Consider the following 24,593-nt stretch of genomic DNA (forward strand, 5'->3'; position numbering starts at 1 on the left):
ATTTTTTCAGCTGCTGTTTAGATGACTTGGATGATACAGATGTTGATGGCGAAGACGTTATTAATTACACTTGCGATGTTCTGGTAATCAGGATGAAGACAATAATAATGATGATTAGGATGATGACAATGATGATGTCGATGATGACACTGATTACTGAACAAAGAGCACGATGAAGGAGGATGAAGTACAGGAATTAGACTGGCAAACGGTTCCCAGTTTACTCTTGCTCTTGGAAGCAGCTACTGACAAAACCAAGCAGCAACTTCCAGCACTGAAGAAAAATGAAACTAAAGTGGGTCAAGTGGCTGGCCACTTGATGTTTGCTCCACGATTGAGTAAATCCCCATAGAACTTCATTTTAAACAGCAGAAAGAAATAAGTAACTTAGGCGGTAAGCCAGGCTTTCTAAAAACAGTTTGCGTACACTCATCATGTGGATGAATTTCATGGTAACTTTGGCCTTTTAATGATTGCTTTAAACTTTTCTCTTATCAGGTTGTAATAATAATATTAACAGCATATACCTTTAAAGATTTTCAAAGCTAGGATTGGGTGCATTATTTATTTAATTTATTAAATGATTTATTTTCTCTAATCCACACAGGGTAAAAAGTATGGTTTGACCCTTGGTTAATGTCCGTTAGCAAGTTGCACCTCGACCAGAAGCTTTTAGTAGCCATCAGCAAGCTTCTGGCATAATTCTGGCTGGATATTTCATCGCCCCTCTTGGCAGAATTGGTCGAGTTCATTTAACTTAGTTGGTTATTTGGCACACACCCTGCTTTTCAACATAGTCGCCAAATTTTCAAGGGTTGAGGTCATTAAATAAATTAATAAAACTAATTTTCTTTAATGTGTTCTTGAAATTCAGAAGAAAGCATGAAATTCAAGAGCAAAAAAGAGCATAAGAGGATAAAGTGCAACAGTTTAAGTAAATTTCACAAGTTATAAACCACGAAGATTATTTGATCCGAAAGCTTTGAAACAAGTAAAGTGACTCAGTAGATGGTTCATGACTGAAGATAAAGAGCAAAAACAACACAAACAGTGATGCTATGACATCTGCATTTACATAACACTATGCCACCGTTTCACTTTACCAGGGCATACTGTAGGAGTCGTAATGGGGTAAGCACAGATGTTCAGGCAGCCGGCTGCTCCCGAGTGGAGGCTGCGGCTGCCAGGTTTGGGAGCCTTTGACAGTGTTAGAGGGAGCAGAGACAGAACGCCGTCGTCCGCGGGGAGCATGGAAGCTCTGTTGGCGTGCTGGGCCTTGTCCAAGGCTCATGTCTAAACATAGCTGGAGCAGGCTAACACAAACACCTGCATTCCCTTTGGGAGGTTAGAAGGGCCAGTGCGAGCTTACTCAGTAGCTGACTCACTTTACACTGCTGTGTTCTAGTCAGGGATTTGATTCAGACAAAGGGTGTGAATCCTGTGTGCCTGAGTGTCTCTGTGCATGGGCATGTGTCTACGTGTGAACGCGCAGGTTTGTACAATGTGTGCATGTGTTTGTAATGTTCATGGGTGTGTAAGTTAATAGTGTTATACAGATAAAAGGTCTGCCGTTAATGGAAGCTGAGGGTGAAAGTGACGTGGAGTTGGGGGAGGGGGGTGTATTTGCTGAATGTGATTAAGGCAATAAAACAATAACAATTAAATTAGGCAGGTATCTGTGCCATCAGCATTGAGACTCACAGTAAATCAGGCCCTACAGTTATTATCAGCATGGTTAAGCACGGCACAGCGCCGTTCTATTCTGCCTTCCATGCATATTGAAAGTGATGACTACTCTCAGAAGAACGTAAAATAAATATGCAGGTTTAGTAATAGCGTAGAGCCATTTTGACATGGACATAAATTATAGAGCTATTTTTTGATCTACGGAGAAACCGAAGCAGGTTCTACAGATATCGATTTGACAAATAATAAAAGTGTTTTGTGGGTCCTTAAAAGTTTAGGATAACCTCAAAAAAGTTAGGAATATTTTAGACCAACCAACCTTTCCAAGGTGCAGTCAGGGACTTTTTTCCCCACACAATCTTTATTTGTCTAGCAGTTTACTCATTTAGATTTATGCCAAGCTTTAGGTGGGGGCTATTAAAACAGTTTAGTTTAGTCTGAGCTTTTTTACTTCCCTCACCTTGACTTGTATATTTGCAGAAATGGTGCACGATAGTGCGTTTGCAAATATGCTCTGAATTACAGAGACAATTCTTTTTGGCATTTTTGTACATAACATTTTTTCTTTTCTCTTATTTCAATGAGGATTATGATGAATGTAAAAATTAGCCATGTCCCAAGCTTGTATTGATTTTGGGTATGGTCACAGCAGCGTAAGCCATGCAAGCGATCCATCCAGCAGTAGCAACAACAACAGCGCTTAAGTGTTGGGAGGACTGGGATGTTATTTGTTACAGTGTCATGCAAAGGAATGGGTTTTGCAGTTGCTCTGTGCACAGCTATGCTGTATCGGCAGATGAGGGACCTGATTTGCTTTGTTTGTTATTCTTTCTCTTCTCTCTGGTGGCTTCTTGTTTGGATCCGAGAAAACCTTGTGTGCTAGCTGCGTGATTCTGATGTTTGCCAGTTATCTCTCCCAACCATTATAAACAGTAATGAAGATGTTCCAACCCACTCGTCTTCCCCTCCTGGAGTATGTTGATTCCCTGACTGCCAGCGGAAACACATGCCAGTTACTCTTATTTCACTCTTTTGAGCATTGCATTTATCTTCACTTCCAACAGTCTCCTTCTTTCCTCTTTGCTCTTGAACTGTGATCTGGCACAAGTTCATGCATTTCAGGTATGGAAATATGTCTTATTACCGTTGCTATGTTTAAGCACGAGAGGTTATGAACAGCAGAAGGCACCATTCCTTTGACTAGTGCCCCCACTATCTTGGGTCTGTGTCTCAGGAGTCTATTGAACTGGAGGATGGCAAAGTGGTGCAGTGCACACTGGGAATGGATGGCACTCCCGGGAATGGAAAAGAAACCATCCGTCTAAGAACTCTTGTGTCCTTGTACTATATCTGATCTGGGGTAGACAGAGTGTATTAGTACTGAATAATGGCCCCACACTGCTTGACCAGCTTCCTGCTCTCCTCTGTGATATTGTTCTCTAGAGGGGAAATTTGTGAGGGTCTCTCCCTAGTCAAAGCCTATCAGGAAAGCGATATGATTCCCAAATTTTCTCAGTCTACCGTGACCTGAACGGCAACGGTCCATGGAAGTCCTAAAGTGCTTGTACAAATTGCAGATAAATCTGAATGAGGGACTATGAAACTGTGTAACTGTCAAAAAGAGTAAAATTTTAAATAATGGCAATTATTAGTCTGATTATGGTTTCTAAATCCCACTGTGGATTGTGCCAATAACAGTGGGGCGAGGAGAGAGAAAGGAAAAGAAATAATAAGATTTAAAAGAGGGGATATGGCACTTTTAGTCTCTTTTCTCTCAAGCTTTAAGCATAGCTTCCGAACCATTTTTCCTTTTTTAGTTTGTCAAACTAGAAGAAAAAGTTATCTCAACTGCCATTGAATTTTAGCTCTCGATACCCCGGGGAGAAGTCTGGCTCTCGCATTGATCCAGTCTTATAACAATAGAGGTGAAATCCCTTTTGCAGGTAAGATAGACGTTCTGTCTCTGCTGTGCACCTACACAATCAAATACAAACCTTGTTTTCCACAATATCACTGCCCTTCCTCCCCTTTTCTTTTTCAAAAGGGCAGGATCCATCAAAAGGCAACATCTCTGTTTTGCCACCTGTGAGTATGTTGTACATCCATTTCATTTCCCAGTACCATTACAAGATTCTGAGCCAGCCAATTCCCTTTGCTATCGATTTCACTCCATTTATTTTTTGCCGGGTTTTAAAAACCTCCCACACAGAAAACCATCTCTTGACAAATCACTTCAGTATTACACTTCTGGAAGGCTGTGCGAAGGCTTTATGAGAATAATTAATGTCCACTTCCTTGTGCCATTACAATTACTGATGTAAGAAAAAAAAAATAAACACAGGCTAACATGTACAACTGAGAACGAGCCAAGATTTAACAGACAAAGAGGGCAACTGCTGAGGAAAAGCAGTGCATTAGAAATTAATTGTTTCTGTTTTTACTTTGATATTAAACCTGCCAGGTTAGTTGAGTGGTTGTGTGTCCACCAACATATCGGTTAAAATAGATACTTGAATGAACTTTACCATTATTTTAATGCACTCTAATGTAATCTAGCGGCTTGATGATATTTTATCAATACTCTGTCTGGCAGTCTACTTAAAAAACAGAAAAAAGAAAAGATTTGTTTGTTTAGCTGAAGCACGAGATGTGTATGTCTGACAAATACACAGAACAGATTTGAAGTAAACACACAGTATACAGCCTTCTAAGCTTGTATAGTTGCAGTACAATAAAAAAAAACGGGAGGGGAAAATAAAAACCTCCAAACGCTTCTTATTTGAACAGCGGCTTCAAAAACGGTGAAATCCCATGACATTTTGGGCATTTTTTGGCTCTTGGTACTTTAGATAAAATGAACTGAAAGGGATTTTTGTCAACAACCTTGACATAACAGCTGAAACTGAAAACATGTTCTGAAAACTGTCAGGAAACTTCCCGAAGATGAAAGAAAGCATATACGGGCCCCGGCGATGTTATCAGTCTTCAAGCCATTCAAGTGGTTTTCAGTGGCACCCTAATCTGTCCCTTTTGCTGCACCGGGCTGCTGAAGAACCTTTGCATTCTTGCACAGACACACAGATTTCCCCAATCTGCAGTCTTTGTCCCTTTTAAAGGCATCCAAATACACAAATATGTCTCTGCCCCGCACCACTCAGAAGCACCCGTCACAATGCTTCACAGTGGTGACAACATAAGATAAGCTGGGATCTGTCTACAAGAACTTGCGTTTCTTTTTTAATTAGACTAATGTCTGCCTCGTGATGAAGAGTTTGCTCATTCTGATCTGTTAACTTCGCTCTTTATTCTGTTCTAATGTGATGATTTAACCGAGTGAGTCAGTAAAATTGCTACATCTTGTGACACATCTTGCTGTGACCCTCACAATAAAACACTGAATCCAAGCGCGATAATAATATCCAATCTTTCAAACATGTGACTCATTTAAAAATACAACGAAAATAAAAATTATGTACGAGCCCTGCACGAAAACACTACGGGACATTTCAAGTTCAAGGGAGGTGAACAGCTCTACAACAAAGCCCTGCACTGGTTTATTGCAGCTCAGTAAAACATGAAGGTTTCTAAGGTGTATTTTTTGGCGAAACGTTCCTTTTCGTCTCTTCATTTTAAAGTGTGGGCATATATAATGGTGTCATGACATCATAAGGAGCTGGCTGACAATGATGAATGTGATCAATAATGAAGCGTTAATTCTGACTCTGTGTGAAAATGTATCATCCGCTGGCAACGTCAATTAGAAAAGACGTCATTTAAAGTTTACCGTGGTGCGTTGTTCTTGTACACTATATTATCATGGTTTGAGCATTCATGACTTGTTTTCATACTCTTTAATGATCTCACCTGTAGTGTGTGACAGGAGGGTTGGCCTTTGCGGAGCAGTGGAATTTTACGAGGTTGCCCTCCAGAACAGGCTGAGGCTCCACCGAGAGATTTACAAGTGGGAGATCTATAAAAACATAGAGACACAAAGACAACCAATTACCGAACTGGCAGCCTCCTCAAACATGCTGCAGTGAACTGTAAACCTGAGACAAACACTTTGTTGTCAACACTGTTTGTGGCTGAAAAAGACTCAGCAAGAAAAGTGAAAATTATGTCTAATTTTGCAAAGGAGACAAAATACCCTTATAAATAGTGGGGGGAAACATGCAGCCTCAAAATACAAGACGACCCGCTCCACCCTGCTTTCCTTTAAGCTTGTTGGTGTGGCAGGTGCTGGAGAGGGGGTGTGGCTTGTTTTCCAATCATCAAGGCTGGCAATACCTGGTCTCACTGGACCGGTGCTCTGCAGATATCCTTAGAGCGTAGCTGCTATGTGGCTCCCCAAGGCACCGTTTTGGATTATGGTTTGCTTTCTTGCACTAGCATGCAACACTGCATACACCATTTCATCACTCAGGCGCTCACTTACACCACTCATCACACTGGCCACACACACCATAGTTAGTTTAAGACTGTTCTTTGTTTCATTAATTTAAAACAAACAAGCTTTTAATTGGCTTCTGTGGGCATCTGCCTTTTTGTCCTGGCTGTGCAGTCGGGTTCATGACAACAAGGACTAATTAATTTTATTTAGAAGGACCCAGATTTGCCCAAAAACTGATTTAGCTGTGCAGGGTTGACAAAATGCTAGAATTTCAAACTCAAACTGATGCCCCCAACAACAAAAAAAACCCCAACAACCCCCCCCCCCCCCCCAAAAAAACAAAAAAAAAAACACCTGACACGGTGTTTGATACTACAATTAAAAAAAAATTCAAAAATACTTAAATACTTAAAAATAAAGTACAATAACATCAGTGACAACAGTGTTTTCAAGCGGTATGATATACTGTAAAACATTTATAAAATGAAATAAACATGGTAAAACATATACATGTATGTGTGAGTATTACATATACTGTTGTATAAAAAGAAATACAGCAGTTTGAGGTAGTTCTATGCTTGGCGACATATTTTTGTTGTTAAACAGATGTGGCTTGTAAGGTTGGCTGCCACTGTTTCTGTCTAGTTGCTGGTAGACTTTTCTTTGCGTCACTCTGGGACTTTACCAGAAACTGAACCTTTTTTAGATTTTAGATTTTGAATTTTAGATTATTAACATTCAGACAGTCAGGGCCAGCGCTGCTTGCTGCTTAGCTCCCATGTCAACATTAATATTTTATTATTAGCCACAGCTGCTAGCTACTTAAGCTGCATACAAAGAGGAAGTGATTCTCATCAATGTGGGAACCCCAAACCAATGGAAAATGAACGACAATCTCTGGGTGAAATAATCACTGGAAGTTTCCCCTAATTCCAGGCGAGCGAGTGCAGTGACTACAAATACGAGTGCAGAATACCACTGACTGAAAAAAACGACCTCGTAGCAAATATGTTACGACATAACTTAGGACACCAGAGCCTGTTTGTCGGGGTTATGTTTGCTGTAAAACTCTTGGTCAATGAGCAAACTGCTACCCTAACCCTACCCTTCTCTCACTACCCCACCGCTAACCATAACTTAAATCAGACTGTACTTATAGTTAGGGTGTTGACAATGCTAACCATAAGTAAAATGCTCCAAAATAAAAACTACAGGTAAAAGTCATTTAAATCTGGTGGTCTTAAAACAGATTACAGTGGTAGTTAGAGCAGTTGTGACAAGTTAGCATAGTTTGTTCTCCTAAGTTTTTCAAGCCATATTGTAACCCTGTGAGGTGTAGTTCATCACAAGTGCTAACACTAACACTAACTAACTCGCTGCCAAGACTTGCAGAAGAGTGTGTTAAAAACACAAATGACATATTCTCATTGTGCAGAATTAGCAGGGTTAATGCTGGGGTTGGTGTTGTCCCCAAAGACATAATATTCAGAAATATTCATACCGCTCATGAGAAGACTGGGAGCTGTTGTTAAGTAACGCTGTAGTGTGCTTCACAGGTGTGGAGGATAACATGCTATTTTTATTCTCAAATATTATTTCTAAGGAGCAAATCAAAGGAAAACTTGACTTGATAATGAGTTTCGGCTAACGGCAATTTGCACACAGTGAATAGTCCACAGTGCAATACGCTGCAATTAAAATAATGTTATAAGGTACAATTAAAACGGGTGTTACAATTAAAAATATTCACATTATGCAAAATTAATAAACAACTTAATTTGTCCTAATTGACAAAGGTGGGATTCTTTTTGAAGATGTGCATTCATTTCCATATCAAACCCGTCCCGTGTGAAACAAGCAGCTATTTACCTCACCGTTTCACAGACGGAGATTCATTCAGCAGGGTTTCTGTAATTATGCTGGGCACATTTTGTTCAGTGTTGAGAAAATTATCATTTAATATATAAATAACCAGTAGTTGTTCAAGTGTATTAGTATTATTATTGGAAAATCAGGTGAACAAAGTGTTTTGAATTACAACTATTTTTATCCCTTGACTGTAAGTTAGTAAAACCAAATGTAATCTAAGACATGGTGTTATGTGGAAGCACTTTTTTCTGGGATACTAGTGGAATACTGGTAAGGCAGCAGCCACCAGGGGAAAGCGCTGGATCTGAGTTTGTTGCTGGTGTAGCCATCTGTTTCAAAGGTATAGCTGCTCTATGTTCAGTAAAAAAAAAAGAAGCAGGAACTGTGTTTGGATGTGGATGAAGAGCAGTGTGGTCGGCAAAGAGATTCCACATAGAATTAAAGAAACACCCAAACGCCACTGAAATGAAGCCAAACAACTTTGTGTATAGTTATGAAGTGTGATTCTGTACGACTGTGTGTGTGTGTGTGTGTGTGTGTGTGTGTGTGTGTGTGTGTGTGTGTGTGTGTGTGTATGAAGTGCAGGAAAACTGCTTTTTACCCTGTGGCTGTGCAGATGCTCTAGGCTGGCTCAGCTGCCACAAAAACCCAGAGAGGGGGGTGGTCCAGGTGTCATATTCCTTCCTACTCGCACACCATATTCCCCATCAGCAGACTCATTTCCCTCCAGAACAGTCCTCCCCACCTCCCACCCCTACCCCACCTCCAACCACCTCCCACCAACTACTCTACCATGAGCTCTTCAAATCCACGAGCTCCACCTGTGCCAGCTCTCCCTGGGCCAATAGAGAAAACAACAATACTGCGGATGGAACAACCGAAGGCCACAGTCAACCAGGCACCGAGCGGCGAACTGTGTGCATCCACGTGTTTGTGAGCGAAGGCAGACATTCAAGGGGTTTTGTGTGCATATGAAAGTGCACATGGGTGTATGTCCTAATAAAACAGGAAAGCCATCCATGCCTCGAGCAATAGTGTTAGCTGCCCAGTACATTTTTTTTCTTAACGTTGCAAGCTGTTAATTGCGTGGACTTAACTGTGGGCAGAGGGGACCTCAGGGGTAAAATGACAGACGTGGCAGTGGTGGAGATGGTAATAAAATTCAGCAAGAATGTGCAAGAGTACAGAGAGAGGCATACATAAAAAGAAAGCAAGAGAGATCTGACGGATGTGTCTATGCTGATAGACACAGTAATGTAGAAGCTAATTCAGAAACCGTTTTCACTAAAAATATTCCTGAACTGTCCTTTTTAACTATGCCAACCGCTTTCTGGCCGCCAAGAGACACAAATGCTCATTACTGTCTCCCCGGCTACAAATTAATGTTCTTTTCAAATGATTGAACTGACCCTCCCTTAAAAAATCCCCCCACTTTCTCTCAGCAAGTGGTAATGTCATGAGGATTTTACATCTATAAGTTACACCAGTAACTTCCTGGATAGCTCCATATCCCCCAAGCCGGAAGCAAAGACAGTCATGGGAGCAACAGCCGTCAAAAGTCTATCAGCAGTGCCCTGGGTGTGGATAAGGGACTGTAGCTTGTCTAACCACTGACCTTTTAGATATGACAGACATCTACTTAATAAAGTCCATTTGCTGCTATGATGTATAAATGCATGAGTTGCTGAGCGAGGGCATTTGAGGCATGATGCGACAGCACATCAATATGCAAGACTGTTAATTCCCAACATTTGTCAAGAGAGTAGTAGCAAGGGAGAGAGAGAGACAGAGAGAGAGAGAAAGGGGGAGGAACGGATGAAAAGAGGAAAAGGGGAATCGTAGGACTGATCGGAGCTTCTGTGAAAACAACAGGATGAATTGGGGAGGGTGGTGTTATAGTTGGCCGACAGCTTTTGATCGGTTAGTTCAAAGTGGAGACCAGATGGTGTTTTTGGAACAATCTTCCAACTTCTCTGTTTCCTGGAGATCGTGCCAGCAAAAAAATGCTTTTTTTCCCCTTTCTTAAAGCTCAATTTCCAGTCTCTCTGGGTCATTGCAGACAGCTGTTCTCCAGTAGGACCGGCCTCAAACTCCAGTAGCGTCAGATGCCTATGAAGGCTGGGAAAGCTGTTTGTGGGCCGCCCGCTCGTGGCTTCTAGCCTTAACGATATGGGCACACTGTCATGTGGCTGGCTGAGTGGCATACTGCAGAGAGGAACAGACTGACTGACAACCTGAGGTCTAACATTGATCATCTGCTGTTCATATGAGTAAATTCATTGAGAATTTAGTGAGTTTAATGAAGGCAGATGTTATTATTCAATTCATACAGGTGCTTAAATGTGTGCTTCCTCTAGCACATCTGTAGCCAATTACATTCCTGACCATCTCAGTTTTGTTGCTGATGCAAGGGTACGAGCCAGAGATCCTTTATAGCATCTGTGATGTGTTTGGGGTAATGAAAATGTAACATTTAGAAACGATATCTTCACACAGCTTAACATATAAGGAAGATAATTCTGTGCGGATGCATCATAATTCAGAGCATTTTTGTGCCCCTTTACCTTTTTACTCAGTCCTTCTCACTTACAAATTCTAACTCAGATAAATTTGCCATTACCTGCTTAATTAAGCACGGAGAGCATGTAGCAGAGCAAGCTACCAAAACAAATCCTCCCCAATTGCACATCTGCATGTTCTTTATTAATTAGTCTCAACAAATGGCATTCATTTTTCCCCCACATGGCTCAGCTTGTTTGCAATGCAAACACATGGAAAACCTTGGTTTTACCCGTCCCTTGTGCATTAATTTCCCACTAGCCTATGTGTTTCAAAGCATATTTCTATGTGGGGCACTGCTTTGCAAAGTATGCAACTGGACTAGAAAATGTTTGAGGAATATTTTAAATAGTTTGATGAGTGGGAACCAGCAGGACATGAAACTGTGGCACCAGAATCGTATTTCACTGCAGTGATATGATTGAAGGGTAGGGGAGTTTACTGATCTAAGTCCAAAGACTGTATTGCAAGTTCAGTCATGCTGCTGTAGAAAACAGCATCAGGGGGTAGCCACCCTTCTGCTATCAAATAATTAAAGTCAGCTAATGGACTCATATGGACAACTGTAGTCAGCAGTCTATCCAGGATTGTGAATCGCCTCTGTTGGCTCTAAATCCCTCTCATTTTGGCAACATCACCAGCGCGCACTGTATTTAGATGCAAATTTGTCCAAACCTGGGTCAGATAACACATGGACGTTGAAGGGAATAAAAAAAAAAATGCTGAAGTGGGTGTAAATCATTTCAGTAATGATAAAAGAAAAGAAAGGTTGGTAAATGCATTGGGTTTTAGACGGGTTTAGGCTGTAGAGCAGTGCGCTGGGTCGTGTTTCGATTACGCTATTAGTGAAAAAGGGTACCTGAGCGTAGAAGCTGGCAGAATGGCAAATGTTGAGAGTGGCAGAGGGAATGAGAACGCTTTAATTACTTTTGTTGTCATTCGTATCATCTCACTAATGTGGCCAATTAGATTAGGGAAAAGAAGTGAGACTGTTCATTAATTAATTGTGGTATTTACTCACAACTAGACATCCAACAGGGGTTACCACCGTATATACAGAGACATCTACATTTTTGGTGAATACACTGCTAATTGAGGATATTTGTTAATTCGCTGTCTTACTGACAACGAGTCGAGAGCATCAATATCAGTTTTATCTCACTGCTTTCAATAAACAGCGATCGCATGAAGTGTCAGATAAATAATTGAAAAACATTATATCTCTGGCTTTTTGGCATCGCTTGACAAAAAGATCCATAATAACCTTTCAGCAGTTCCAGTTAGAGGGAACTGGACTCCATCCTCTGTTTGTTTTGGGTTTTTTACCCATCATAGATTTTTTCAGACCAGACTATTTTAATTCCACTCCTATTTTTTTTTATTTTCGATCAGAAAAATAAAGTTACAGTAAAGCAAATATGAATATTTGTCATTAGGTTTGTCATTAATATCATTCAGTTACCTCATTTGCATTGCAAAGCTGGCATTGTTTCACATATCAGTTATAGAAACATGATATCAACCAAGACAACATAACCTGGCATAACTTTGTCTTATGTGGTTGCTTCTAACGTTGGCTGTCATGAAGCTGTTATGAAACTATTATTAATCACAGTTTCCCTGACCTGAGAGTAAATTGGTCCAATTTGGACAAGTCATTAAAATGTCATTAAGTGTTGCTACATTTTTAAATGACTTTTAAATACCTTATTAAAGGCAATAGGCAGTGGGACAGTTTTCTTTGTGGACTTGCAGAACTATTATTTGGCTTGGCAGCTGGGTAAACAGGTCTCTCTATGAGAGCCAGGCTTCCAGGTTGAGGCTGTTTATTTATTTTGAACACAGAAGCTCAGTGATAGTGCTGTTGCCTTACACCAACAGGGTCCTGGGCATGAACTAGGGGGGCTCTGGAGTTTACATGCAACCCCCCCTCAATGTAAGTTCTCATAATATGCAGCAAATATTAGTCCATTAGATGGTTGTTACCAGCTAATGAAAACTTGTATTGTCTTTCTAAGAACATTAGCATTGCAGTCATGGCCATCTTAACAAACAGCAGCTTATGTGCTAATACTCAAAGGCTTAATGCTTACTATGCTATGTGAAAATAAAATGTTATGAGCTTCACATTGGTAGCTTAATTTGCTATTCTGCTTCTTTAACTCTCCACACGGCCCAACCACAGCAATTTCAAGAGGGCGAATGCTGGACACAAATTTCACAAAGGACCTAAAAAAATACAGCAACAGTGACAGCATATCAGTACAAAAAAGCATAATGGTAACAATGTAATCAGAGTTCAAAAAAATAATTGTAATTTTATATTATTTAAGAACATCACATAGGCTTAATTGTTTACATTTTGAGTGACATTCACATGACCCTGGTTTAAAAGTAGAATCCAGATACAGTTCAAAGTTATGGAAGTCAAAGGAAATGCAGCAACACTTGATCATACTCAGCTTAAAGAGGTGCAGTTCTGAATCATCAGTGTCTGCCTTGCATTTTTTCTACAAACACTTAACTCTGAAACAATTATGAACATGTATTGTTACATTCTTACGCTTGCCTGGTTTTTCCTCTAAAATAGAACACCCAAGAACAACTGTAAAGCAGAAACTGCAGAGAGTTACATATAACTCATAAGGTGACAGGAAGCTCCCTTGCCTTGATAGGTAGGGTGATGGCTTTCAGCTTCTCTGAGAAAAGTCTCACTAAAAAAATATTACCGTGGAATAAAGAAATAGGTTCGCCTTCTAATATCACTCTTGCTCTGAATAAGATGTAACATGCTCTCTTGTTTGAACATATCATCATTATGATTCATTAAACCAAGTTACTATTGTTAGTATAACAAAATCAAAATAAAAAGCATGCACGCAAATACAAAAGGATCATCGTATATCTGTATGGCTGCTGTGTTCAGGTATCACGGGCATGGGATATTTGGTTACATCTGAAACATAAGATTTGTTCAGGATTGGCTGTTAGCTCTCTTGTTTGTCACTTTTTCCTTATTTGCTGCCACTACACTGCACTTTGTTTCATGCGATGCGATGTACAGCAGTCCTGTACACTTACTGAAGGCAGACGTTTCAGTCTTTCCTTTGTAACCCATCGCCCGACTGTACCTTTCTTCCCACTACAAACTGCTATTTGCTCATTTGTGGTGTGGACTCCATGCAAAGTATGTACTTCTACACAAAACAGCAAAGCAATAACAAACACACAAATCCCAGATCCATTTTAAAATCCCCGCAAAATGTGTCCAAGAAACCCATATGGAGAACATAACTAGTGAAGTCTTCTGCAATTTTCTGCATTATGACATTCCAGCAGACTTTTTGCCCTCAAGAAACAAAGTAACAAAAGATAGCGCTACCGTGTCTGCACATACACTGCTGAAGGTGTATTTGTGTGTCTGTGCAAGAGAGAGAGAGCAAATGTGTGCAGTTTCTGAGTAGAAACTCATGAGGTCGAGAGACAATTAAAAGGAATAGAGGAATTATCATACAGTGAAGTCATCGACCCAGCTAAGGTGGTTATGAGTTACTGATAAAAACAACAACTGTACTTGTATGATGCTAATTAATGTTTATCATTCTGGCAGTTCCTGCTGTTGAAACTTTGTCATGTGAGGACAGTGTCTTGGTAATTAACTTGTCCTTTATGGACTAGGCTTTGAGGAAGATCAAGCTCTTGAATTAGAGCACAGCTTGTGTTTATTTCCTCTTGTATAAGGAAAGAACTTTAGTGTGACGGCACCACCTTATAATGTTCCATTCCTGTCTTTAACACTTTTCTGAAGACGTTATATTTACAGCATGTTTGGTGAATAGTCAGGTCTTTAAAGCATAATCTTTTTGCACTTGTGTTACAGATGTTGTTGCTAAGCCAGAACCCTTGCAACCAAATAAGGCTGCACTGAAATTAAACAGACTGATATCGAGCACAAATGAATCAAAGTTCAACTGAAGCAAGTTTTATTTCAGTGGCAACTTAATTTAGAAGCGGATCTCAGCACAAACTGTAGGTTCTGCTGAACTGTGCTGAACATTACCTGTCAAATCTGGGAGAGGGCGGGGGAGGTGAGAACGAGGGAGACAAGAGCCTTGTGGGAGACAATTTGAATCTTGACAATTAGTCTCTGCTGTCGCTTGGTTTGATCTCACACTGTGAAAAATGTTTTCAGGAGCTTTAATTGTGTAAAGAGCACATTTTGGAATGCTAATTAGAAACCTGCTCCACTCATTTTTCAGGGTTAAATCATACATTCAGAAGCGAGGATGATGCTATGATGGCAAGCATTTATCACAGACGCATCATTATACATGGTGACAAATCAGTTTACATGTGGGATGACTTCCCTCTCTGACTGCATGACAAAAATGAAGAAGGCAAACTGAAAGAGTTGCAAACACTAACAATTGTTAATCATTTTTTACCCCCACGCCTGAGTTGGCCTGATCGTGTCGTGCCCGCTCTTGCCATGCTTGCCTCTTGTGGTGTGCATAATGAAAAGAATGGAGCCGTCAGTCATAATGGCTCTCTAAATAGCATTTTCTGCTTTATTACTCATACTTAATGGTGTTGAAGGGGTTGTGAGTGATGCAAAATCCCTTTGTTCAGAGCCCTTCTCTTACTGTGAATGCTTCTTGATCGAAAAAAGATTCCCTGACAATTGAGACTGAATGTGTTTTACACGCTGGGCTTACTTTGCCTATTTTAGAGGGGAACTGTAGATGTTCTCATCAAAAAGATTGATGGCATGAGCATGGAAATAAAAGAGGTGGATACAGTTTGCACAGTACCATAACAGGCAGTGCCACAGCAGGTAGGTAGATGGACCAAAAAAAGGAGGCTCCATTCATTTTAGATAGACGGCGCCTTTGATATTGCATCAGAACAAACAAATGGAAAAAAAAGAAAAACAGTAATACAGCACCAATCCATACGCTGGATTACTATATGTAAGTAAAAATGGAAACCAATTATAAATATTCACCAGAGCCGAAAATGAATGCTTGATTTTCACACTGTTAGCCACGTAGGTATTTGACAGTGTCTTGACTCTACATGTGAGAAATACCTCATATACAGTATTTAGAAATGCATGTTTTAAGCTGACCCTTTGCCCACTGATATTCTTCACAGATGAGAATAACAGAGAGAAGAAGAAGTGGTATGCTTACGCTGAATGTCAATTGTGACACTGGTCTCCTTGCCGTTGGGGACTGCCTTGTTGGAGGCCTTACAGATGATCTGCTGACCTGTCTCAATGTTGGAAGGCGATAGGTAGAGTGTGCTTACGGTGCTTTCCCTCTTGCCATCCCGGAGCAAGGTCTGAAAAGAGGGAAGAAATACAGAGCAAAGTTAAGACAGTTCTGTGGATGAATGCTTAAGCCTCTAAATCTATGCCAAGTTTGTTTTGTTGTTCTAATGGATTACCATAGTGGGACCTTGGATTGGCTTTATCATAATCAATAAATAGAACCTGAGCTATTTTTATGCTGAGCAGAGTACTGAACTCCAAATGCTGCAGAATCCGAGGGATATTGGATTGTATCTTCAATAGTCCCAATTCAACCTGGGATTATAAATTGTTTAAGTGACGCACAAACAGAGAAAAGAGGTGGAAGAAACGCTTTGCTGGATAAGCTTTGATGGAAAAGGTATAAAATTGTTGCAAAAAGGCAGAAAATTTATGTATACACAAATCTACTCCCTTGGGGATCCAGAGACAAACCCTCAGAACACTCTAGCCTGTAGTTTTACTGCAAAGCAGATTGATATAAAAAAAAAGTAGAAATATATTTCTTGAGTTTGCTTTTGTGTGTCTGGAGAGCTGCGCTCTAGTGCATGGCTTGTCATACTCCACAAAGGAAATCAATCTTCTTTTCAGCGTTCATCCTCTGAGCCCTACATTGTGGAAGCCATCTGGAATCAGTTGGTAGCGCTCAGTAGCTCTCACGCTCCCTCAAACGCTCAGGGGAGGGCTCTGGGAGTCTATGTTAACCAGTGCGGGACAGAACAAAGTCACTGACTAGAACAAATTGCTTGGGCAACAGGGCACAGTGTGGTCAACCACAAAGTCAGGATGCATTTCCCTGCCATCTTTTTAAAGCAGGCTCACTGTTGCTCTGCATTTCTTGAAGACACAAAAAAGACCTTCCTATTGAAGAACACCAAAAGATTTTACTCCTACGTTGACCAGAAGAAGCTCAGTTGACTTGCTTTACTGCACTGGCAACTTTGGTTTTACCTCCCAAAAATACATCCAGTACTTGCCCTTAACTTTGTATAATTTTGTAGCCAACCATTCAATAAGAAAAATACTGATGATCAGATCCTACATCTACTCAGCCGTTAGTTAACTACTGCAGGCTGTTGAGTATATTTAGATTTATAACGTATGCTGTTTAAATGACATAACTAAAACTTTGCAAGTTTTTAGTACTCTGTACTAAAATGCAACATATAGATTCCATCTACCATTACCAGTACCCATTAATCATTTTCCTGAGTCAAACTGAGATTCATTGCCAAAGTACAAACCAGTGGTAATTATCCATTCATTTCTGCACTTAATGTGAACATTTTAATTATCCACATTTATGCTGTCTTTCTCACTTAAGCATACTATATTGTAAATAGCATGATTAAAATGTCATGGAAGTTGTAAAACCTCATGGCTAGGCATTTCCAGGAAAAGACTCTGATCAAATTAAAATACGTCAGGGAAGAGTATCTACTAAACGTGTTTGAGATTAGAAACTCTGTATTACTGATGCGGAGAAAAAAAAGTATTCTCTTGTAATGGGATATTAGATCCCTTGCATACTTGTGGGAAGCCCATTTGTATGTGAAGAACCATGTGATGAAATTCATAACTGTGCATGAGTCACTTCTAAAGCAGAACACATTGGCTGTCAGACGCGGGATATGTCAATGTAATATCCTTTCTGACACAATCAGGATTGTTTCCCTCGTCGCTTTGGACCTGTCTGAAGTCATTAATCTTAGAAAAGGGGTTAGCTGGCTGCAGCATTGAATTCAACACCATGCCACATTATAATTTGATAAATTTTTATATTCATCTCCTAAAGCCATGTGAAGAATATTTTTACCATGGCAGGAGATGAATGACAAAATAACTGGACTGAGAGGGAATGAGTCGGCTTTTTTAAAGCCATAGTTACTAGGTACTAGGTAATTTCTGACCTCCAAAGGGTTACAAAAAAGGTAAAAATTGGTTATTAATAAATGTTAGCTGGAGTTTCAAGATGGGCATCTCAGTATGTCTTTTTTTCTCTCATTTTACTGGGGTCTAATATTTCCTTGCTTTGTAGACTAATTTGGTCTGGCTTAAGTAGGGGTATGCCGTGCTTTCTGTGGCTTTCATTTAAGAGACAGACAGCCTTCTTTCACAGAAAAACAGCATCACAGCTAGATAGGCCCCTGGCCAGCTAATATAGCAATACCTACATAAAGCTAAATGTAAAGCTGTGACTGCCAATCAAAGCTTTAACTTAACATGAAGGTGACTTGGAAAACAAGCATGCAAGCAAACAAAAGAAATCTACTAAAGTAGGTTGCCTGAGAACTGAACGATGTCCAATAATGGCTCATCTAGAGGTGTTAAGTTGATGATTACAGCTCTGAGCATGTTTGTTTGATGGAGAAGTAAAAAACCCAAACTAACAAACAAATAAAAGAAAATCATATGCCAGTGGTTTACGGTGCTTCATTAACATAGAATAGCACAACCCCAGTACTGAGACCAGGTTTTAAGGTCTGGATAAAGTGCGTCGACCAAATTATTCAGAAACAGTATTAATAACAAGGGAGAACCCTGACTTAGAATGAATTCAGACACATGTCAAAATCACGAGTGTTATAAGTAATGCATATCCCAAGTGAAACATAACTCTGAGCAGCCAAATGTATCTAGGAAAGAAAGTAACAGTCCATACTGAAGACAGATCACCTCAGCATAAAGCATAAAAAATTCTGGAAGCTAATCTTCCCCTAAGTGGCTGCATGTAAAAAAGAAATGCGTAATGGAGAGAAAGAGAAAGAATGAACTATGAGCTTTTCTTTAGTGAGTGGTTTCAAAAAGAATATCCATTTAGTTAACTAGTCATTAAAATACATGAACCTAATTAATAATTTATTAAATAAAACTTGACATACATACCAGAAAAGTTCATCTACTGTTAGTCCGAAATACTGTGATTACTCTGAAGCTCTCTTCTATTTGTATTTTTCTCAAATTGTAATACATGTAGCCAAAAGCAAAATGTTTTTGTCATTTAATGTCATTTAATATACAGTTAATTTAAGTGCAAAGGTTTATAGCCACCTCTAATTTTTTTAATGAAGTTATGAGCAATAGTTCTCCAGACATTCTGACGGTCTTTCACAGTTTCTCTTTGGACATTGGATACTTTTTCCACTCATTTTCAGTCCAGTTCTTGTGCCTGACCTTTTTCAGACCTTTGTTTGGTTGTTAATAATGAATGAATCATTCAAGCATAAATTGGTTTTTCTTCCTCTGTACTCAAGGAATGAACCAGTGTTGTGTCTAGATATGAAACTTAGCAAAGAACCAATTTTAAATAGTATGTACATGTCATAAAAACACATAATTAGTTCCCATTTCTTTAGTCCGATCTATAAAAAAAATCTCAAATATAATACAGTATGAAAGGCACAAAATAGTATTTTTGTATCAGCAAGGAGCTAATAGTTAAAACCATGGTATAGCTCAGTATGGTGTGCAGTGTGTCCTCAAAAAATTTGAGGAAATTGGAAGAAAGTTGAAGACATAAGCAGATGCAACCGGCCTAAGATAAAACTAATCTCTATCTAAAAGCTACGTACATAAGAAAAGGGAAAAAAAACTGAGCAACAGTACAAGTTAATAGAAAAACACACAACAGAAAACTATCAATTATGGATTGACCTTCCCAGAGCCCAGATCTCAAAATTACTAAAACAGTGAGATCATCAGTGAACAGAACAGACATAGCACAGGACAAAAGGCAGCCAACATCCAACGTTACAAAGTATCCCGAAGACTACTTACATAAATTGCTTAAGAGAGTTCAGGCTGTGTTGAAGAGTAAAGGTGATCATACCAAATACTGACTTTTAAACTCGAGCTTTGTACAAACTCTGTTTTTGCCTCATAAACTATATTTCAATGTATGTTTGTTTGTTTTTCAATCAATTATTTAATCTTTTACCCATTTTCCTAGCAAAGTATAAGAGAATGAAGGAAGTCTCGAAACCTTTGCATAGTACTGTATATAGATATAAATTTATATATAATTTTAGCCTAATAAGAAAATTTACATGCAATTTGCTACTTGTCAACACCAACATAAACTTAATTAAAACTGGAAAATCTGTAAAATCATAAGAAAAATTAAATTACATTTTTTGACATTAAGATGACCTAATTAAACTTTGAAGGCATACACAGTGATGTTGGTAAATGTACCGTGTAAAAAAAATATATATAATTGTTATTTTTCTAATAATTCTTCCAAAATTACTTTGACCTGATCAAATTATTTACATTCAAACAGTTTTCCATTTTTAATCTACACCACAAAATGTTCCTCTTCTCTGGAGTTAATTGCACACAACTTGGCACGATATATATACATGAAATATATACTTTTATTTCTTTTGTTTTTTCACATGGTAACTGAGGTTAAACAGGTTTCTTTTACTTAACTCAACTCATGGTTTTCAAAAGTTGTTGAATGCAATTAATCGAAGTGATCTATATTTCACCTTTACTTTTAATATTTAATAAATGAGGTTAATTGGATTGTCAAAATCTTTTGAGATCTTTTTAAAATGGAACCAGTGATCACGTGTACAGTTGAAACTAAGGAGCCCTTTGACTTACATCATTTCACCTGTCTCAAAACAAAAACAAATGCGACACAATAATGCTCGACCGAATTTTAATTAGTTACTTTATTTGTAAGTATTTCCCTTCCCATTATGCAGTGAGTGTGATGATTAAAATACAATAAAGTGCTCTAATTACACAAACCTCCCATGGCTTTATGAGAAAAAAACTCATAATGGAATAAAGGGACAGTAAAAAAAGCAGCTGTGTTAAATATTTCTGAGGGTTGAAAAAAAAAACAGACAAAAACTAAAAAAAAAATGTTTCCTGCTAACACTGATATTATCAACTTCATATGACCTTTAGCACCTTTACCTGGCATTAAAAGGTGACAAAGCAGAGACTGTATACAAAATGCTGAACAAGAATGGCTCATAAAAATATAATTCCTTCCTTTTTTGTTCTTTTTCCTCCTTCTACCACTGAGATAATCCTCTATCTCCCACTCTCAGGTTGCTACCAAAGCACATAGTGAAGAATGACTTTATGGTAAGGAAGTGCATCATGTTCTTCAAAAGATTTGTTGCACCATTCCAACACAAATGTATCATGGAGCAAATTTGCACACCTCCTAAGCACAGCTCAGACCTTGAGGCTGCGTGTTACAAACAGCCCTTTGCAGTTTTCTGCTGAGCAGCTCCACTGGAGCAGATGGGAGCTGAGAATTGAGCATTGTTCAATAATTTACTCAAGCCCAAGCAAGTCTTGACATTTGAACCACTCACCTTACTTTTCTCTCTAATTATTTGGGGTGCCTCCTCCGTAATACACCACAGTTTATATTTACTGAAAGCTACCCTCACTAATGATAAGCAATGCATCATTTAAGTTGCTCTCTTCCATGTGAGAACTGACGCGCATTTTTTGCCAAGCAATGGCGTTAATCATACATTTTCTCTTTAACCACTGGTCCAGTAAATAGTTTGCTAAGAGCTCGTGGAAATGAGGTTTTGAGGCCTTTAGTGGAAAATTATCTTCGGGTCAGAACCATCAATACTTTTGACATCTTCAGGAAAGCTATTTCTGTGAATCCTCCACCACATCTGCTCACATTAGTCCTCTACATCTGTGGGAAATGAGAAGACCATCAGATCGGATGACGATGATGTAGTCTCCCACACTGCTCTTTGGATCCACAAAGGAGTCATGTTCTTTTAATTGACCCCCCCCAAGCTCACTTCACAATGTTAGGCAATAGAGATAAAAGAGGAGAGACACACATCATTCGCCTCAACACAGACATGTGAGCATCCATCAGCTACCAGCACAGAATGTCCCCATATCTGCCTTCGCTCTGAGAGGAAGTGAAGGCAGGAAGCGCACTCCCCGCCCAGTATTAGCAAACGGCACCTCCAGCAATCACTTTATTCAAAACGGCCTGGTGCTGTACCACAGTCCAATCAATGGCATTTATATGCTCTTTGAAAAAAGCCGATAATGGGATGAGGCAGTACAGGGAGCGAGGGAAGGCGGGGGAGGTGTTAGTGCTCTAAAGTGCCGAGTCTCTTTATGTCCTTTGTTTAAATAGAAATAGAACATGACAGTGCTGAATGGACGATTAGCCTTAAGGGCTAATGTCAGTCAAGAGTCTATGGGGATCAGGTGATCCAAACATTGGGCTGGTGTGAATGGGCACTGTTGTGTACCGCAGCATCAAAAGCGTGATCTGTCATTGAGACTCATACTGTGGCATGAAAAGGTTCAGACAGATTCCAGCAGCGAAAGGGACATCGTCAAGTTTTTTAGGGTGGTGGGATAAATGCCACTGAAGGAAAATATCTAAACACCGAAGACAAACTCAAAGCCATGGATAGCTCTGTGATCTCACCACTATTTGAGTTGCTTCGGATACTGGAGGGGAAAAAAAGAAAGGAAAAAAAGCCGTATTTTAGTAATTCAAATGCAATCGGAATTTTCAAGGGACTGCATTTTTAAAAGCAATCCATCCATCGGTCACTCGGCGGAAGGGTAAAATTGGAGTAGAGTATAATTTAGGGAAAGAAAATGTTAATAATTGTAAAAAATAATAGCAAATCAAGTAATATAAAAAAAAATTCCACTCTTGCGTCATCACGTCATCAACAGCCCTTTTCCAGCTGGTCTGCATACCTGGAATGACACACACCTCTATGCTTACCTTGGAGTACATGGCCCCATTAAGGACCTCTCCATTGCGGATCCAGATAATTGAGGCCGCAGGTTTGGCATTGTCAGCATGGCAGGTCAGATTGAGTGGGTCACCGGCCCTTAGGCTTACAACTGGCCCTCCGCTGATGACTGGGTCTTCTGGAGGAACTATTGATCAGAGACAGAGGCAAAGAAAGACAGGCCGTTAGTAAAATGTGTAGACGTGAGATCAAGCTATTGTTTAATGTGTGATATATTTATGTTGATAGCAAAGTCGGGCATATTGACACCCGTATAGCATTATGATCCAAAAAGTTCAGATGACCCAAATAACACAAAACTGCCGAAAAGTAATGCCTGCTACGAATTCACAGCAAAACCCTAACTGTATATCAGAGTTAGTTTCATTTTAATGGGTGCACTTATGATGCCAACAGGGGACAAAATGCTAGTTCATTGTATCAAATTAGGTTTCTTCAGAAAACAAAACCTGCAACTAGTGTTAGGTGTTCATTAAAGGTAATGACTGCAGAGAAAAATGTATTTACCACACACCTAATGGAAAACTCAGTGAACGGTGTGGTTTCAAAGCAAGGAAAGCTTTGCAGACTGAAGTCCCAGCATGACTCTCTAAACAACAATAAACTCTATCATCACTCATTGCAGACTCAGCGCATATGTGTCAGCATTAAACATAATTCAGACACACAGATGTACATTTCCTCTCTTTATTTCTTATTGTGTTGACAAATACAGCAGAAGGACAAAAGCAGCGCTACAGTGTTGTATGTGTCTCTAATGGCACTGATCAAAGTCATATTCCCATTTTACCCATGAGCTGATCTGTTTTCTCACTCTTTTTTTTTTATAAGTGAAACTGCAGTGAATTATTGATTGACCTGAGTGCTCATTACAATGCAGATCTGGGGCAAGATGAAATCAAAGGCTGCAGGCAGCTGCCATATTCCCGTGCAATAGCATCATGATTGGAAGAAAGGTTGTTATGGGTTAGATTTATGCTGTCAAACAGATGTGAGAAGAATGAAACCAGAGAAAATGCAATTTGGGTTCTTTCTGGACATTGAATGACAATATGTATAAAAGCACTCTTTAATGGCAACATTAGGGCTGGATGGCATGCACTCAGCTATGCTGCTCTGTTGCTCACTCTTTAAATAACTGAAAAAAATGTTATAACTTAACTTAGTTTTAGTTCAACGTTGCTAAATGTGTTTTTAACAACACCGCTAGTTAAATCTCAGACCCAGAGAGCTGCATTTACAGTGAGAAGAACATTGTATTCCCTGCATATATTTCTGTTTATTTCCAGCGCCACATTTTAGACTCACTTTTGTTTCCCACTCAACACTCTATTAAATTAGACATAATGCAAAACAAACCCTTCCAACTGAGCTTACTACATTCAGTATTCAGTTGTTCATTTTGAAGCAGTTACAGGAAACAGGTTCTCATTGAGGTTAGTGGTAAATACTGTTTATCAGAAATGTACTGCGCACAATAATAAGGTGACTATTTTGGGATTTTTGTCTGCAGATCCCTTTTAGATACAGCAGGAAATAATCGAACAAGAAGAGGCGGCGCTCGTCTTGTACTGTGGCTTGGAAACATGTATTCACTGAGCAGATGCAGTTTTAGAGTTTTAAATTGCACTAAACAAAGACCAATTCCTATGTTGACAAAAAGTTCTTCAAGCTGTGTTTGCTGCATTTTAAGATGTTGTATTGGTAAAATGGTCACCTATCTTTGTAGTTTGAATACACATATAGAGCCTGGTCATAAGGGTAACACAGCACTCCTGTGACAAAGACGTGCAGATCTTGGTCTTCATGCTGTGGTTGATTAGTGTAAGGGTAGATTTATGCTACTGTGACTAATATCATTGTATTACATAACATTATTGATTAAAATGTGGAAATGGGAAAAATCTTTATTAGTCAAATAATCTGCAAGCATCACCATCACTACCACTTTTTTTGAGTAAATAAAGGCTTATTCAGACCAGCGTGGGAACAA

At 39.3% G+C, this 24,593-nt stretch overlaps 1 protein-coding gene across 9 annotated transcripts in view; it reads right to left on the bottom strand.

Moving 5' to 3' along the window:
• Positions 1-24,593, bottom strand: part of kirrel3b (kirre like nephrin family adhesion molecule 3b) — a 169,100-nt gene that overhangs the window by 27,338 nt on the left and 117,169 nt on the right. For 6 of the 9 annotated variants that reach the window (XM_086261251.1, XM_086261247.1, XM_086261250.1 and 3 more), the window contains exons 5-7: positions 22,558-22,727; positions 15,697-15,847; positions 5,551-5,656 (exon numbers count right to left, since the gene is read on the bottom strand). In XM_086261251.1, the coding sequence (XP_086117377.1) occupies positions 5,551-5,656; positions 15,697-15,847; positions 22,558-22,727 (427 nt within the window). The remainder of the gene's footprint in view (positions 1-5,550; positions 5,657-15,696; positions 15,848-22,557; positions 22,728-24,593) is intronic. The other 3 variants (XM_086261252.1, XM_086261248.1, XM_086261246.1) reach the window with 1 other exon arrangement.

The sequence above is a fragment of the Aulonocara sp. 'chitande type north' Nkhata Bay genome, linkage group LG14, assembly GCF_057382095.1.
Source record: "Aulonocara sp. 'chitande type north' Nkhata Bay isolate Kocher_YH1m ecotype deep benthic linkage group LG14, A_spYH_male_GT1.1, whole genome shotgun sequence".
Lineage (NCBI taxonomy): Eukaryota > Metazoa > Chordata > Actinopteri > Cichliformes > Cichlidae > Aulonocara > Aulonocara sp. 'chitande type north' Nkhata Bay.